Source organism: Erpetoichthys calabaricus, chromosome 16, assembly GCF_900747795.2.
Source record: "Erpetoichthys calabaricus chromosome 16, fErpCal1.3, whole genome shotgun sequence".
In the NCBI taxonomy this organism is placed as follows: Eukaryota; Metazoa; Chordata; class Cladistia; order Polypteriformes; family Polypteridae; genus Erpetoichthys; species Erpetoichthys calabaricus.
The window spans coordinates 10,591,592-10,606,226 of NC_041409.2; the positions used below are offsets into that span (position 1 = coordinate 10,591,592).

At 43.4% G+C, this 14,635-nt stretch overlaps 1 protein-coding gene across 3 annotated transcripts in view; it reads left to right on the plus strand.

Annotated features, from left to right (window-relative positions):
- The window catches only part of tshr (thyroid stimulating hormone receptor), a 196,243-nt gene extending 192,898 nt beyond the window's left edge, over positions 1 to 3,345 (plus strand). For 2 of the 3 annotated variants that reach the window (XM_028821624.2, XM_028821625.2), the window contains exon 10: positions 1,510 to 3,345. In XM_028821624.2, the coding sequence (XP_028677457.1) occupies positions 1,510 to 2,926 (1,417 nt within the window). In that variant the 3' untranslated portion in view covers positions 2,927 to 3,345. The remainder of the gene's footprint in view (positions 1 to 1,509) is intronic. The other variant, XM_028821623.2, reaches the window with a different exon arrangement.
- The last annotated feature ends 11,290 nt before the right edge of the window (positions 3,346 to 14,635 follow it).

Here is a 14,635-nt window from a genome sequence, read left to right on the forward strand (position 1 = left end):
AACCAAGTGAACAACACTCTCCAGGGGGTAGGCGTATCGATATCCAAGTCTACCATAAAGAGAAGACTGCATGAAAGTAAATACAGAGGGTGCACTGCAAGCTGCAAGCCACTCATAAGCCTCAAGAATAGAAAGGCTAGATTGGACTTTGCTAAAGAACATCTAAAAAAGCCAGCACAGTTCTGGAAAAACATTCTTTGGACAGATGAAACCAAGATCAACCTCTACCAGAATGATGGCAAGAAAAAAGTATGGAGAAGGCGTGGAACAGCTCATTATCCAAAGCATACCAAATCATCTGTAAAACACGGTGGAGGCAGTGTGATGGCTTGGGTGTGCATGGCTGCCAGTGGCACTGGGACACTAGTGTTTATTGATGATGTGACACAGGACAGAAGCAGCCGAATGAATTCTGAGGTGTTCAGAGACATACTGTCTGCTCAAGTCCAGCTCAATTGATTGATTCATGATACAGGTGGACAATGACCCAAAACATACAGCCAAAGCAACCCAGGAGTTTATTAAAGCAAAGAAGTGGAAAATTCTTGAATGGCCAAGTCAGTCACCTGATCTTAACCCAACTGAGCAGGCATTTCACTTGTTGAAGACTAAACTTCAGACAGAAAGGCCCACAAACAAACAGCAACTGAAAGCCGCTGCAGTAAAGGCCTGGTAGAGCATTAAAATGGAGGAAACCCAGCAACTGGTGATGTCCAGGAGTTCAAGACTTCAGGCTGTCATTGCCAGTAAAGGGTTTTCAACCAAGTATTAGAAATGAACATTTGATTTCCAGTTATTTAATTTGTCCAATTACTTTTGAGCCCCAGAAATGAAGGGATTGTGTTAAATTAATGCTTTCTTTGCCTCACATTTTTATGCAATCGTTTTGTTTACCCCACTGAATTAAAGTCTGCACTTCAACTGCCTCTGAGTTGTTTCATTTAAAATTCATTGTGGTAATGTACAGAACCAAAATTACAAAAAGGTGTCTCTGTCCAAATATTTATAGACCTAACTGTAGAGAATGATTGGATGAAGAAATGTAATGTGAAGTGTTGGGGCACCCGTAGGCAAACCCCGTATAATTTAAATGAAATGCACATTATAAACATGTTGAAAAGTCAAACGCCTTTTCAGATACGAGTCTTCAAGTAGACTGATTCAAGATGGCAGAGCTTCTGCTGATAAGGACTTTCGGCAGGAAGAAGCGGGTCCAGGCAGAGAAACACCAGAAGTGATGTCAAGGGTGGCAGAGCTCTCAGTCTTCCGGTCTGTAGAGGGAAGAAGAAATAAAGTGTCAGTCAACAGCGCCACCCTGTGTTCTAGAGGGAGATTACCATTATCCGAACCTCTAAGCTGCCCCCAATGTGCCATGTGACAGTAGCTTAAATCAATCTTAAGGTCTGACAATACCCATTAATGCTCGATTTTGGTAAATCAATAATCATTTTGAATACTTGCCATGCTCATTAAACGTTTGCATTGTAAACATTTAAACCTTTGTTACAGATTACTGGAATCGATCATGTGCAATCAGACCAGCCTAACAGGATATCGACAGAGAAGATCCATGAATGCTCTCAAGAGTCCGTTCTACCAAGACTACGGTGAAGATGACACAGATCACACAGACCCCGTGTACAGTGACAACGCCAAGCTCAGAGACTTTCACAGCAACTCGCACTATTATGTTTTCTTTGAGGAGCTATCTGATGAAAATATTGGGTTTGGGGAAAAGTTAAAGAACCCTCAGGAGGACAATATCCAGGAATTTAACAGCTATTACGATTACACAGTCTGTGGTGGAAACGAGGAAATGATTTGTAACCCGGAGCCTGACGAGTTCAACCCTTGTGAAGATATCATGGGCTACAACTTCTTGAGAATAGTCGTGTGGTTTGTCAACCTCCTGGCCATACTGGGGAATGTCTTTGTATTACTGATCTTGTTGACTAGCCATTATAAACTGACCGTTCCACGGTTTCTTATGTGCAACCTGGCTTTTGCAGACCTCTGCATGGGGATCTATCTCTTGTTAATTGCTTCAGTGGACCTCCACACCAAGTCAGAATACTACAACCACGCAATTGATTGGCAGACGGGACCGGGTTGCAATACTGCAGGTTTCTTCACCGTGTTCTCCAGCGAGCTCTCCGTCTACACTCTGACTGTGATCACCCTAGAGCGTTGGCACGCCATCACCTTTGCCATGAGATTGGACAGAAAAATACGCCTTCGACACGCGTCCGTTATCATGCTTGGTGGATGGGTTCTCTGCTTTATTTTAGCGCTGCTGCCTCTTCTTGGGGTTAGCAGTTACATAAAAGTAAGCATCTGCCTACCGATGGACACGGAGACGACCCTGGCACAAACCTACATAATCTCCGTCTTGATGACCAATATTTGTGCTTTCATTGTCATCTGTGCTTGCTACATAAAAATTTACTTGACTGTCCGGAATCCTCAGTATAAGTCTGGAAACAAGGACACAAAAATTGCCAAAAGAATGGCCATTCTCATCTTTACAGATTTCACCTGCATGGCACCAATTTCTTTTTACGCCATGTCGGCAATAATGAACAAGCCGCTGATCACGGTAACTAACTCCAAAATCCTTCTGGTCCTTTTCTACCCACTGAACTCCTGCGCCAACCCTTTCCTCTATGCCATCTTTACCAAGGCTTTTAGGAGAGATGTGTTTATCTTGCTGAGCAAATTTGGCTTTTGTGAGCAGCAAGCGCAGATTTACAGAGGACAGACGGTTTCTGCTAAAAACAGCAGTGGCTTCTCTGCCCAGCGTGGTAGCGGAGGAATGGGGCAGACGCTGACAAACTTCCATAATCCCGACCATCGTGGAGAATATCACCAGACCGCCACAGCAGAAGAACACTTGAGTGTGGGTGCCTTTAAGCAAAGTGAAATATAATCCATTGATAATGCACTAACGAACAATAAAATATAACTTTAATAATCAGAATGTTAAAGAGAAATCGATTTGTTGAAATGTTTTATATTGTCTTTCGGAGTGAGTAACTCTACAAAGGGCACTGCAAGCAGTTTAAGAGAGCTAAACACGTGGCCATCTTACTTACGGGGTAGTTATTAGGTGAACACACTAGTTATCCTTCCAGTTCTTCTTCTGATATGCACAGTGCAGCTCAGGGTCTCAAACAGTCAAAGACGTCATAGGAATTCGGACCACCTTAGTGGCAGGTCTATCAAGTGTGTTACCAAAGCATTAACAAATAAAAAATGGCAGAAATAGGAGTGATAGATGTGCTATGAAAGAGAGTAAGGTCTTTGCTTCATTAGCTTACTATCAGTGAGGAGCGAAGCAGATGAATTTTGTTTTGTATTTAGGTTACTAATATTGATGTTTCTATTCATTTTTCAATTGTGCAACTCAAAATAATTTTGGGGGGGATTTTTAAACAGTAGGACTGTTGCCTTTTTCACACAGAAGTCTAAAACCATATTCAGACAGGATTTGTTTTGCACCGTGAGATGGGCTGAAGCAATTATCACTGGTCAACAAGCATTTTGCTACTGGGGTTCTTTCACCTGTACTTTAAGAAATTTCACTTGCGGACTCCAAATCTGAAAACCGTTTTCGTCCAGCACTTCCCATTTTTTAGTTATGACGTTCCAGGTCTTGGACAACTAGGGTGACTGGACAGTAAAGCCGAAGCGTTTCCGCATTTAAGAAACGAGTTTGGTCTTGAGAAAAGTGAAGCCAAAATTAAGGAAGGTGTTTTTGTTGGCCCTGAAATCCGTGAACTGATGTTTGACGATGAGTTCAAAAGAAAACTGAAGCCAACTGAATCAGCACCCTCATTCGTGAAGGTTGTCCAGAATTTTCTTGACAGTCACAGAGCAGAGAATAATACTGAGCTTGTGAAGAATATGCTGAAAGTATATTAGCTTACGGGAGCCAGAATGTCCCTGAAGACACATTGTTTACATTCTCATCTCGACTTTGTCCCACCAAATCTAAGCGATGTCAGAGATGAGCATGGAGAAAGATTTCATCAAGATATAAAGATGATGGGAAACTGATATCGGAAAAAATTCACTCCGAGCATAGTGGGTGACTACTGTTGGTTCTTGCAAAGAGAGACGGATGTGCAGTACAAGCGCAAAAGCGAGTGCCGCCAACATTTTACAGCACGCTGACCTCACTTTTATATTGAGGTAAATTGACATAAATATACTTTAACGTGTCTCTGGTATCGTCTTCTGGTTTGTTTTCAGAATAAACACATCAAAAAATTTTTGATGGGACAGTCCAAACTCTCGATATCATGTTGATACAGTTAGGTTCATAAATATTTGGACATAGACAACGTTTTTCTAATTTTGGTTCTGTACATTACCACAATGAATTTGAAATGAAACAACTCAGAAGCAGTTGAAGTGCAGACTTTCAGCTTTAATTCAGTGGGGAGAACAAAACGATTGCATAAAAATGTGAGGCAACTAAAGCATTTTTTTAACACAGTCCCTTCATTTCAGGGGCTCAAAAGTAATTGGACAATTGACTCAAAGGCTATTTCATGGGCAGGTGTGGTCAAGTCTGTCGTTATGTCATTATCAATTAAGCAGATAAAAGGCCTGGAGTTGATTTGAGGTGTGGTGCTTGCATGTGGAAGATTTTACTGTGAACAGACAACATGCGGTCAAAGGAGCTCTCCATGCTGGTGACAGAAGCCATCCTTAAGGTGCGAAAACAGAAAAAACCCATCTGAGAAATTGCTACAATATTACGAGTGGCAAAATCTACAGTTTGGTACATCCTGAGAAAGAAAGCAAGCACTGGTGAACTCAGTAACACAAAAAGACCTGGATGTCCACGGAAGACAAGAGTGTTGGATGATCGCAGAATCATTTCCATGGTGAAGAGAAACCCCTTCACAACAGCCAACCAAGTGAACAACACTCTCCAGGGGGTAGGCGTATCGATATCCAAGTCTACCGTAAAAAGAAGACTGCATGAAAGTAAATACAGAGGGTGCACTGCAAGATGCAAGACACTCATAAGCCTCAAGAATAGAAAGGCTAGATTGGACTTTGCTAAAGAACATCTAAAAAAGCCAGCATAGTTCTGGAAAAACATTCTTTGGAGAGATGAAACCAAGATCAACCTCTACCAGAATGATGGCAAGAAAAAAGGATGGAGAAGGAGTGGAACAGCTCATTATCCAAAGCATACCACATCATCTGTAAAACACGGTGGAGGCAGTGTGATGGCTTGGCCGTGCATGGCTGCCAGTGGCACTGGGACACTCGTGTTTATTGATGATGTGACACAGGACAGAAGCAGCCGAATGAATTCTGAGGTGTTCAGAGACATACTGTCTGCTCAAATCCAGCTAAATGCAGTCAAATTGATTGGGCGGCGTTTCATGATACAGATGGACAATGACCCAAAACATACAGCCAAAGCAACCCAGGAGTTTATTAAAACAAAGAAGTGGAAAATTCTTGAATGGCCAAGTCAGTCACCTGATCTTAACCCAATTGAGCAGGCATTTCACTTGTTGAAGACTAAACTTCAGACAGAAAGGCCCACAAACAAACAGCAACTGAAAGCCGCTGCAGTAAAGGCCTGGCAGAGCATTAAAAAGGAGGAAACCCAACGTCTGGTGATGTCCAGGAGTTCAAGACTTCAGGCTGTCATTGCCAGCAAAGGGTTTTCAACCAAGTATTAGAAATGAACATTTTATTTCCAGTTCTTTAATTTGTCCAATTACTTTTGAGCCCCTGAAATGAAGGCATTGTGTTAATAAAATGCTTTAGTTGCCTCACATTTGTATGCAATCGTTTTGTTCACCGCACTGAATTAAAGCTGAAAGTCTGCACTTCAACTGCATCTGAGTTGTTTAATTTAAAATTCATTGTGGTAATGTACAGAACCAAAATTAGAAAAAAGTTGTCTCTGTCCAAATATTTATGGACCTAACTGTATATTATATTGATATTCAAAAGTGTCAAAACGTCAATGATGTGTATTTCAAAAACCTGATGTGCTAGCTTAATTCTGATTTCATATATGGAATCAGTGTAAAAAAAACTTAATAAAGAGATGCTCTGAAGTTCCCAGTAGCAAACAAAAAATATTTTTTTGTAGACCAGTGTATTACTGGAGGACCTCCTATTAAGATTATTATTTATTAAGATGTTGATTCACGCATATTTAACATAGGGTCAGCCTTTTTATAGAAGGTAAGAGGCTCTGTGATCTTTACAGAGATATGAAACATGCTTGGCTGTATAAAGTTACCGACTTGAGCCATAGAGGTCCTCCGGTAATAATTACTTTCCTCAACTACCTGGTATAAAACGAATCACATTCTGAATAGGAATTAACACAGATGGTCTCCGGCACGACAGTAAAATGGCTCTCGTTAACATCTCTGTGGAGGAGTGCATTGCATATTTTAAAAAATATGGCATATTTACTGCAGAAGGATGCAGCGTCTTGCACATTTATTGTGTTTTCTCTGCAGGACAATACACTACATGGGGACCTGCCTCTTTGCCATTAACTAGCAACAGTCCCTTTCTGTTCCTTGCTTCCTGCAGATGAATCCGAGCATACAGTATGCATACGCCAAGCATGGCAGAGGAATATACGGAATATGGCTTCTATCTTCAATGCATCTTTAGGATTGCAATCAAAGATTGTCATAATAATTGGCAAAGCAGGCATCAGACTACAAGAACAACCACCACACACATCTCATGGCTCAATAAAATGTGTACATGTGATATTAAATGACGCAGGTGATTTTTTTTTCTGGCTGCACCCACCACACAATGAAACAGGAACCCGGTTGGCAACCCCCCAGGCAGACACGCGGTCCAATCCCACCCTCTATCTGCCACAGGCAGGTGTTACGTGGGTGTTCCCTTGGCCTGGTCCAGCCACTTTGGTCCCCAACAATGAGGATCTTACGAGCCGGATCACCCTCAGGGAAACACACCATACGGCCGTAGTGCCGTATCTGACGTTCCCTCACAATGCAGGTAATGTGCCTCATTCGGGACTCCATGAGCAACACAAAGTCAAACCAGCAGTACCCAAGGATTCTCTGAAGAGACTCAGTACCAAAGGAGTCCAGAGGTGTTCATTTAATCCTATATGTGCAAATATAAACCATGCACAGCGTAACAGTATCTTTTTACCTTTTTACAAGATGCACTTAATTTGCACTGTGTGGCAGACGGGACGCCCAGGAACACAGGAGGAGGGTTCATGCCTCCTCCAGAACACGAGAGGGCGACCGCCCTTGGTTCCATTAGGGGCCACGGGTGCAGGGCTTGGAAGCCCCACCCTGTAGGGGCCCGTGGTCTCCGCCAGGGGACGCCGCCATGCCTAAAGAACCCAGAACCCCAACACTTCCGCCACACCAGGAAGTGCCGGAGGGCTTCCGGGAACACAGCCGGCACTTCCGCCACACAGGGGAGTGTCGGGGATCACCTGGAGCCCATCCGGGTAATTATAAAAGGGGCCGCCTCCCTGCAAAGAAGGACTGGAGTCAGGTGAGGAGCGGACAAGGTCGAGTGCAGAAGAGTGGAGGCGGCTTGAAGGAACAGGCACTGTGTTGGAAGAGGCCTGGACTTTGGGGGAGTTTGGTGCGAGAAGCACTGGGTTGTGCACTTTATTGGACTTTAAATTATGTTTAATAAACCTGTGGTGGACTGTACAGTGGTGTCCGTCTGTCTGTGTCCGGGCAGCTTATCACAACTGAAAATGATGGCGAGCTTTAAAGAGGATGACAGGTTCCTCAAAGATAAGTGTGAAATTCTGGTGGTCTTGAGCATCTCAGACATAGATGGTCATTTATTGGTATTGGTCGTATCTGAATTGGTTCATACAGACAAGCTGTTTGGGACTAATGGCCCACCATTGCTTATGTTTTTTTATGTACTCGCATTCAGGTTTGGAAGCTGGAATATAACTGATTAAAAACATTTTGCTTATAAGGTTTGCTATCCATCCATCCATCCATTATCCAACCTGCTATATCCTAACTACAGGGTCACGGGGGTCTGCTGGAGCCAATCCCAGCCAACACAGGGCACAAGGCAGGAAACAAATCCCAGGCAGGGTGCCAGCCCAACGCAGGGCACACACACACACACCAAGCACACACACTAGGGACAATTTAGGATCGGCAATGTACCTAACCTGTATGTCTGTGGACTGTGGGAGGAAACCCACACAGACACGGGGAGAACATGCAAACTCCACGCAGGGAGGACCCGAGAAGCGAACCCAGGTCTCCTAACTGGGCCACCGTCTGCTCTTTTTATTCCAATTTATTTTTTGCAAACAATGTTTTCATCTGACACTTATTTAGGAGTACCTGTACAGATTTTCACTTTAAAGCAGCACAAAATTCTCATTGGATAATTAAATACTGTCATTTAAATTTTGAAATTGTAATTTACAAACATCAATGTATTGCTGAGAAAGAATTGAAAGAAAAAGAAAAAAACAACTCAATTTTGTGAAAAATATACGGTACCTCCGGGGGGGTCCAAGGTCCTTGTAGAATGGGAAGGTGATGGAGATCTCAGTCATCTAACAAGTGTCCAGTACTGATGTGCCATGTGGATTTTGAAGAAAATCTGAGGCAAGACTGCAGTCGGTGGCACAACATCTCACGTCTGATCTGTAATGTCGTATTCCGTAGCTCAGGTAAGGGCAAAATTTAACAAAACAGCTCAGGACTCCCATCACAAAGCGCCACAGACAATGTGTTAGTAACACGTGGGGCTGCTCGGGGAGGCGCTCCCGCTCTGAACCGCACCGTCTCCCTGAGACAGCAGCACTGGCAAGGATTGAACACGCGGACCACACCGTTGCCTTGCTAAATGAGAACTCCACCAACCCAGCAGCCAACTGGGCTTCTCTCAACTTCAAAGTGCTTGCCTGTCGCATTGCTAAAATTATTACACTGCGTATGATATTTTTACTATTTACGATTAACTTTATTATCTATCACATTCTTTTCAATTATGTGTCTTATGACAACCTTCGTTTTGAACAACCCATTTGTGGTTACGACTTTTCATACATGATATTATCCTACGGGAACTTTGTTTGCATCATAAAAATAATGTTTTAAAGACACTAGGAAAAAAAATTGTCCTGCTGCCATTACGCACGCTTCCATTATGAGGAGCTGCAGTAGATCCTCATCGGAACTTTGCGTCAAAACTCTTTGAAGGCTGAATATTTTTTCCAAAAAAAACAAAACAAAAAAACGTAGTTTTCTGAAAAGAGCACAAAGCAATGGTTTCACACATAAATCAATATAAAACGCCTGTTGCTGCATGCTGTGGCAGTTGTCGGCGTCTCTGGCAGCGTAGGGGCGACTTACGGTATAATAAAGTATCTATCTATCTAAAGGGCCAGTAAAGATGTGCGGCGGACTGGCTGTCTGGCTGTCTTCGCAGTGCAGGTGGGTGGCAGCAGCAGCAGTGCAACGCAATCTGCTTTGTACCGCTCGTCATCGTAAGTGGCAGTCCTCCCAGGTCAACGTTGCAGTAGGCACCTCAGCTGCACAGACGTGTTCAGCATTTCATTTTCGATCTCCATCTTCAGACCACTTGCATCAAAATCATAGACCGATTCAACAATAGTATGCAAAATATCGTCCACTGAGTATTTTTCGATTTGGTTTCTCGTCATATCTTGATGCCATATAGGTTGCTTGCTTTTTGTTACTCGTGCCATTGCAGGGAATCGAGGTCAAATCAACGAAGCTAACTTTCCTTCTAGCAAAGAGAGTCAAACTAAAACGGAATGATGAGTTTTATCGCAGTTTACAGCTGATTACTGTCCTCTACCCCTGAATATTCGACAAACGTCGACATCTGCCCTGATACAGTTAAAAAATTTGTTTCAGGTATCCAATTTCTGTCCTCACAACTTTGATCTGTTGGCTCGTTTCACGTCTCATTTCTGTTTGGCTGCCGTTTAATAAAGAACTGAATCAATTCAGAGGACTGAACTCCTTAAAAACAGGGCTATTAAAATGAAGAGAAAAGGAGTTAAATGAGCAGTGAAAACTGATGAGGAAAAGGGTTAGAATGAAAACCTGCAGTCACTGCGGCCCACCAGGGCCAGAGTTGGACACCCCTGCTCTAAAAGGACCCAGTGTGTGTGTGTTGTTAATGGACTCTCTGATTGGAGGATCCACCTCTGGATTGAAGTCAATCAGTGCTGCTAGCAAAAGCTCCAGACCCCCGTAACCCTGAATGAGAACAAGCGACTTCATAAAATACACAGATGGATGTTTATAAAGAAACAAAGAAAGAAGTGTTACTTTGTCGAGAAGAGCTCCACGAACACCTCCGTGACTTTTGCCTAAACCCCCTGCTAATTCTGTATAATCATCAGGACTTATTTATTCCAGAGGGTGCCTTGTTCTTCATTAAACAGAATTCCCCTGGAAATGTTTCCCAGACTTTTACTCAATTGCTCTTTATTTTACTGAGTGTCGCGTCAGCTGTATTTCCTGCGCCTCTGAGCCAGTTGGCAAGGAGGACGATGTGAACCTATGGCCTCAGAGTTCTTCTCGGTGTTGGTCCTTGGGGTGGGGCACATATCTACTAGAAGTTTGTTAGTTCCCTACTCATTCTAACAAGCCTCCCATAGGTAGCTGGTAAACTTCTTCTCAGCTTCCTTCACCATAATGAGTTCTGCGACCACTTGCTCTGATCTGTTAGGGTCCGGAGTGGAAATCAGCTTGAGTGGCACCAGCTAAACTGAGAACGGCAAAGCGTACTCAAACACTGGTGCTCCACACTGCTCTATATATACGGTGGATTCAGAAAGTATTCAGACCCCAACACTTTCTACACACTTTATTGTGTTGGAGATTTCATTTTAAATGGATAAATGACATTTTTTGCCATCATTCTACAATCAAGTCAAGTCAATTTGGGGAGCATGCACTAGTACAGCGTGTTGCCGCACCCACCACATGACAAAACAGCTCGGGATCCCGGATGGCAGCCCCCCAGCCAGAGAGACGGTCCAGTCCCACTCTCCGGAAATGACCTTCTATCTGCCGCAGCCAGGTGTTACATGGGCGACCCCTTGGCCTGGTCCAGCCACTCAGGTCCCCAACATGGTCGTAGTGCCGTAACCGACGCTCCCTCACAATGCAGGTAAATGTGCCTCATTCGGGACTCCGTGAAAAACTGCTCAATCGACACAAACTCAAACCAGCGGTGCCCAAGGATTCTCCGAAGGGACACAGTACCAAAATTCCACCATCGATAATAAATAATGACAAAGTGAAAACATGTTTCAGAACGGTTATTAAAAATCAAAAATGGAAATGTCTCCCTCATGTAAATATTAAGACCCTTGGTTCAGCTCTGTGTGGAAGCTCCTTTGGTGGCAATTCCAGCTTTGTGTCTTCTTTGTAAGCCTCTACACACTTTGCTCACCTGGATTTGGGCAGTTTACCCCATTCTTTCTGCCGGGTCCTCTTAAGTTCCATGAGATTGGATGGGAAGTGTCTGTAAACTGCCATCTTCAGGTCTCTCCACAGATGTTCAATGGGGTTTAAGTCAGGATTTGGCCGGGCCACTCAAGGACACTCAAAGAAGAGACTTGTTCCAAAGCCACTGCAGTGTTGCCTTGGCTGTATGCGTCGTGTCATTGTCTTGATGACAATTTAGCTGTTGTCTCAGTGTGACATTGCTTGCTCTCTGCAGCAGGTTTTCTTCATTTCTGAACAGTCTCCCTGTCCATGACGTTGAGAAGCACCCCCATAGAGTGATGCTGCCACCACTGTGCTTCATAGGGATGGTATTAGAAATGAGTTTCCTCCGCAGGGTGTCTGGGCTTTCCCTTAAAGATAGGGTGAGAAGCTCAGTCATCCGGGAGGGGCTCAGAGTAGAGCCGCTGCTCCTCCGCATTGAGAGGAGTCAGATGAGGTGGCTCGGGCATCTGATCAGGATGCCTCCTGGACGCCTCCCTGGTGAGGTGTTCCGGGCACGTCCAACCGGGAGGAGGCCCCGGGGAAGACCCAGGACACGCTGGAGGGACTATGTCTCTCGACTGGCCTGGGAACGCCTTGGGATTCTCCCGGAAGAGCTAGAAGAAGTGGCCGGGGAGAGGGAAGTCTGGGCATCTCTGCTCAAGCTGCTGCCCCCGCGACCCGACTTCGGATAAGCGGGAGACAATGGATGGATGGATGGATGGATGGTATTAGGCAGGTGATGAACAGTGCCTGGTCTTCACCAGACATAGTGTTTGCAGTTCTGCTCAAAGAGTTCAAGGTTTGTCTCATGACACCTTCTGCTCTCAGTCTCCTTTAAACTGTCCAATGGGTCTGATTGATGGGAGTGCTGCTGAGATGGTTGTCAGGCTCTGGCAAGGTTTCCCATCCCAGCAAAGGGATTCTGAAGCTTTGTTAGAGCGACTTAGAAAGTCAGGTCCATAAATATTTGGACAGAGACAACTTTTTTCTAATTTTGGTTCTGTACATAACCACAATGAATTTGAAATGAAACAACTCAGATGCAGTTGAAGTGCAGACTTTCAGCTTTAATTCAGTGGGGTGAACAAAACGATTGTTAATTAATTGATAATGACATAACGACGGACTTGCACACACCTGCCCATGAAATAGCCTTTGAGTCAATTGTCCAATTACTTTTGAGCCCCTGAAATGAAGGGATTGTGTTAAAAATGCTTTAGTTGCCTCACATTTTTATGCAATCGTTTTGTTCACCCCACTGAATTAAAGCTGAAAGTCTGCACTTCAACTACATCTGAGTTGTTTCATTTAAAATTCATTGTGGTAATGTACAGAACCAAAATTAGAAAAAAGTTGTCTCTGTCCAAATATTTATGGACCTAACTGTACAGGATAATACATATAGATATAAATGGAAATACCATATATACTCACATATAAGTCAGGTCTCGAAACCCGAAAAATTGATCATAAAAATCAGACCCCAACTTATATGCCTGTTCAAAAATGCGACACTTAATTTTGTGTATATATTTCTTTTTACATCTTCTTGCCTCCTCCGATCTCACATCAGTTCCTCAGACACATCAAATTTTGTTGCAGCAGCGCAGTTACCAATTTCATTCACCACGTCAATGACTTTTAATTTAAAACCAGCTTCATATTTTCTTCTGATCGAACACTCCATCGTAGATAAGGGATGCTCTTACGATAAAGGTGTATGAGGGGATGAGATACAAAAAACACAAATCAGTGCAAACGTCGCGTCGGAATAGTTTGGGTATTACTGTGTGGTCACATAGGCAAAATAAATAGAAAAAAAGGCCATGTGCTCCATGGTTACTCTCTCAGGTGGGCGTTAGCATATCGTAATCTCTTGGACCAATAGGGTCAGTTTTCTGCATTCGACTTATACGACCGACATTATAAAATACCAGAAATTATATGGTAAAAATCAAGCCCTGATTTACACTCGCGAATAAGTTCTCCTGCGGCTATACAATACAGTCATATGAAAAAGTTTGTGAACCGCTCTCAGCCTGCATAATAATTGACTCTCCTTTCAACAAAAAAGATAACAGTGGTATGTCTTTCATTTGCTAGGAACATCTGAGTACTGCGGTGTTTTCCAAACAAAGATTTCTAGTGAAGCAGTATTTAGTTGTATGAAATGAAATCAAATGTGAAAAACTGGCTGTGCACAAATGTGGGTTGCCTTGTAATTGTGCGGATTTGAATGCCTGTCACTGCTCAATGCTGATTACTTACCACACCAAATTGGTTGGATTATCTTAAGCCTTGAACTTCATAGACAGGTGTGTCCAATCATGAGATATAAAGGTATTTAAGGTGGTCAATTGCAAGTTGTGCTTCCCTTTGACTCTCCTCTGAAGAGTGACAGCATGGGATCCTCAAATCAACTCTCAAAAGATCTGAAAACAAAGATTGTTGAGTCTCATGGTTTAGGTGAAGGCTACAAAAAGCTATCTCAGAGGTTTAAACTGTCAGTTTCAACTGTAAGGAGTGGAATCAGGAAATGGAAGGCCACAGGCACAGTTGCTGTTAAACCCAGCAGGTCTGGCAGGCCAAGAAAAATACAGGAGCGGCATATGTGCAGGATTGTGAGAATGGTGACAGACAACCCACAGATCACCTCCAAAGACCTGCAAGAACATCTTGCTGCAGATGTTGTATCTGTACATCGTTCTACAATTCAGCGCAATTTGCACAAAGAACATCTGTATGGCAGGGTGATGAGAAAGAAGCCCTTTCTGCACTCACGCCACAGAGTCGCTTGTTGTATGCAAATGCTCATTTAGACAAGCCAGATTCATTTTGGAACAAAGTTCTTTGGAATGATGAGACAAAAATTGAGTTATTTGGTCATAACAAGAAGTGCTTTGCATGGCGGAAGAAAAACACCTGCTACCTACTGTCAAATTTGGTGGAGGTTCCATCATGCTGTGGGGCTGTGTGGCTAGTTCAGGGACCGGGGTCCTTGTTAAAGTCAAGGGTCAGATGAATTCAACCCAATATCAACAAATTCTTCAGGATAATGTTCAAGCATCAGTCACAAAGTTGAAGTTACTCAGGTGTTGGATATTCCAACAAGACAATGACCCAAAACA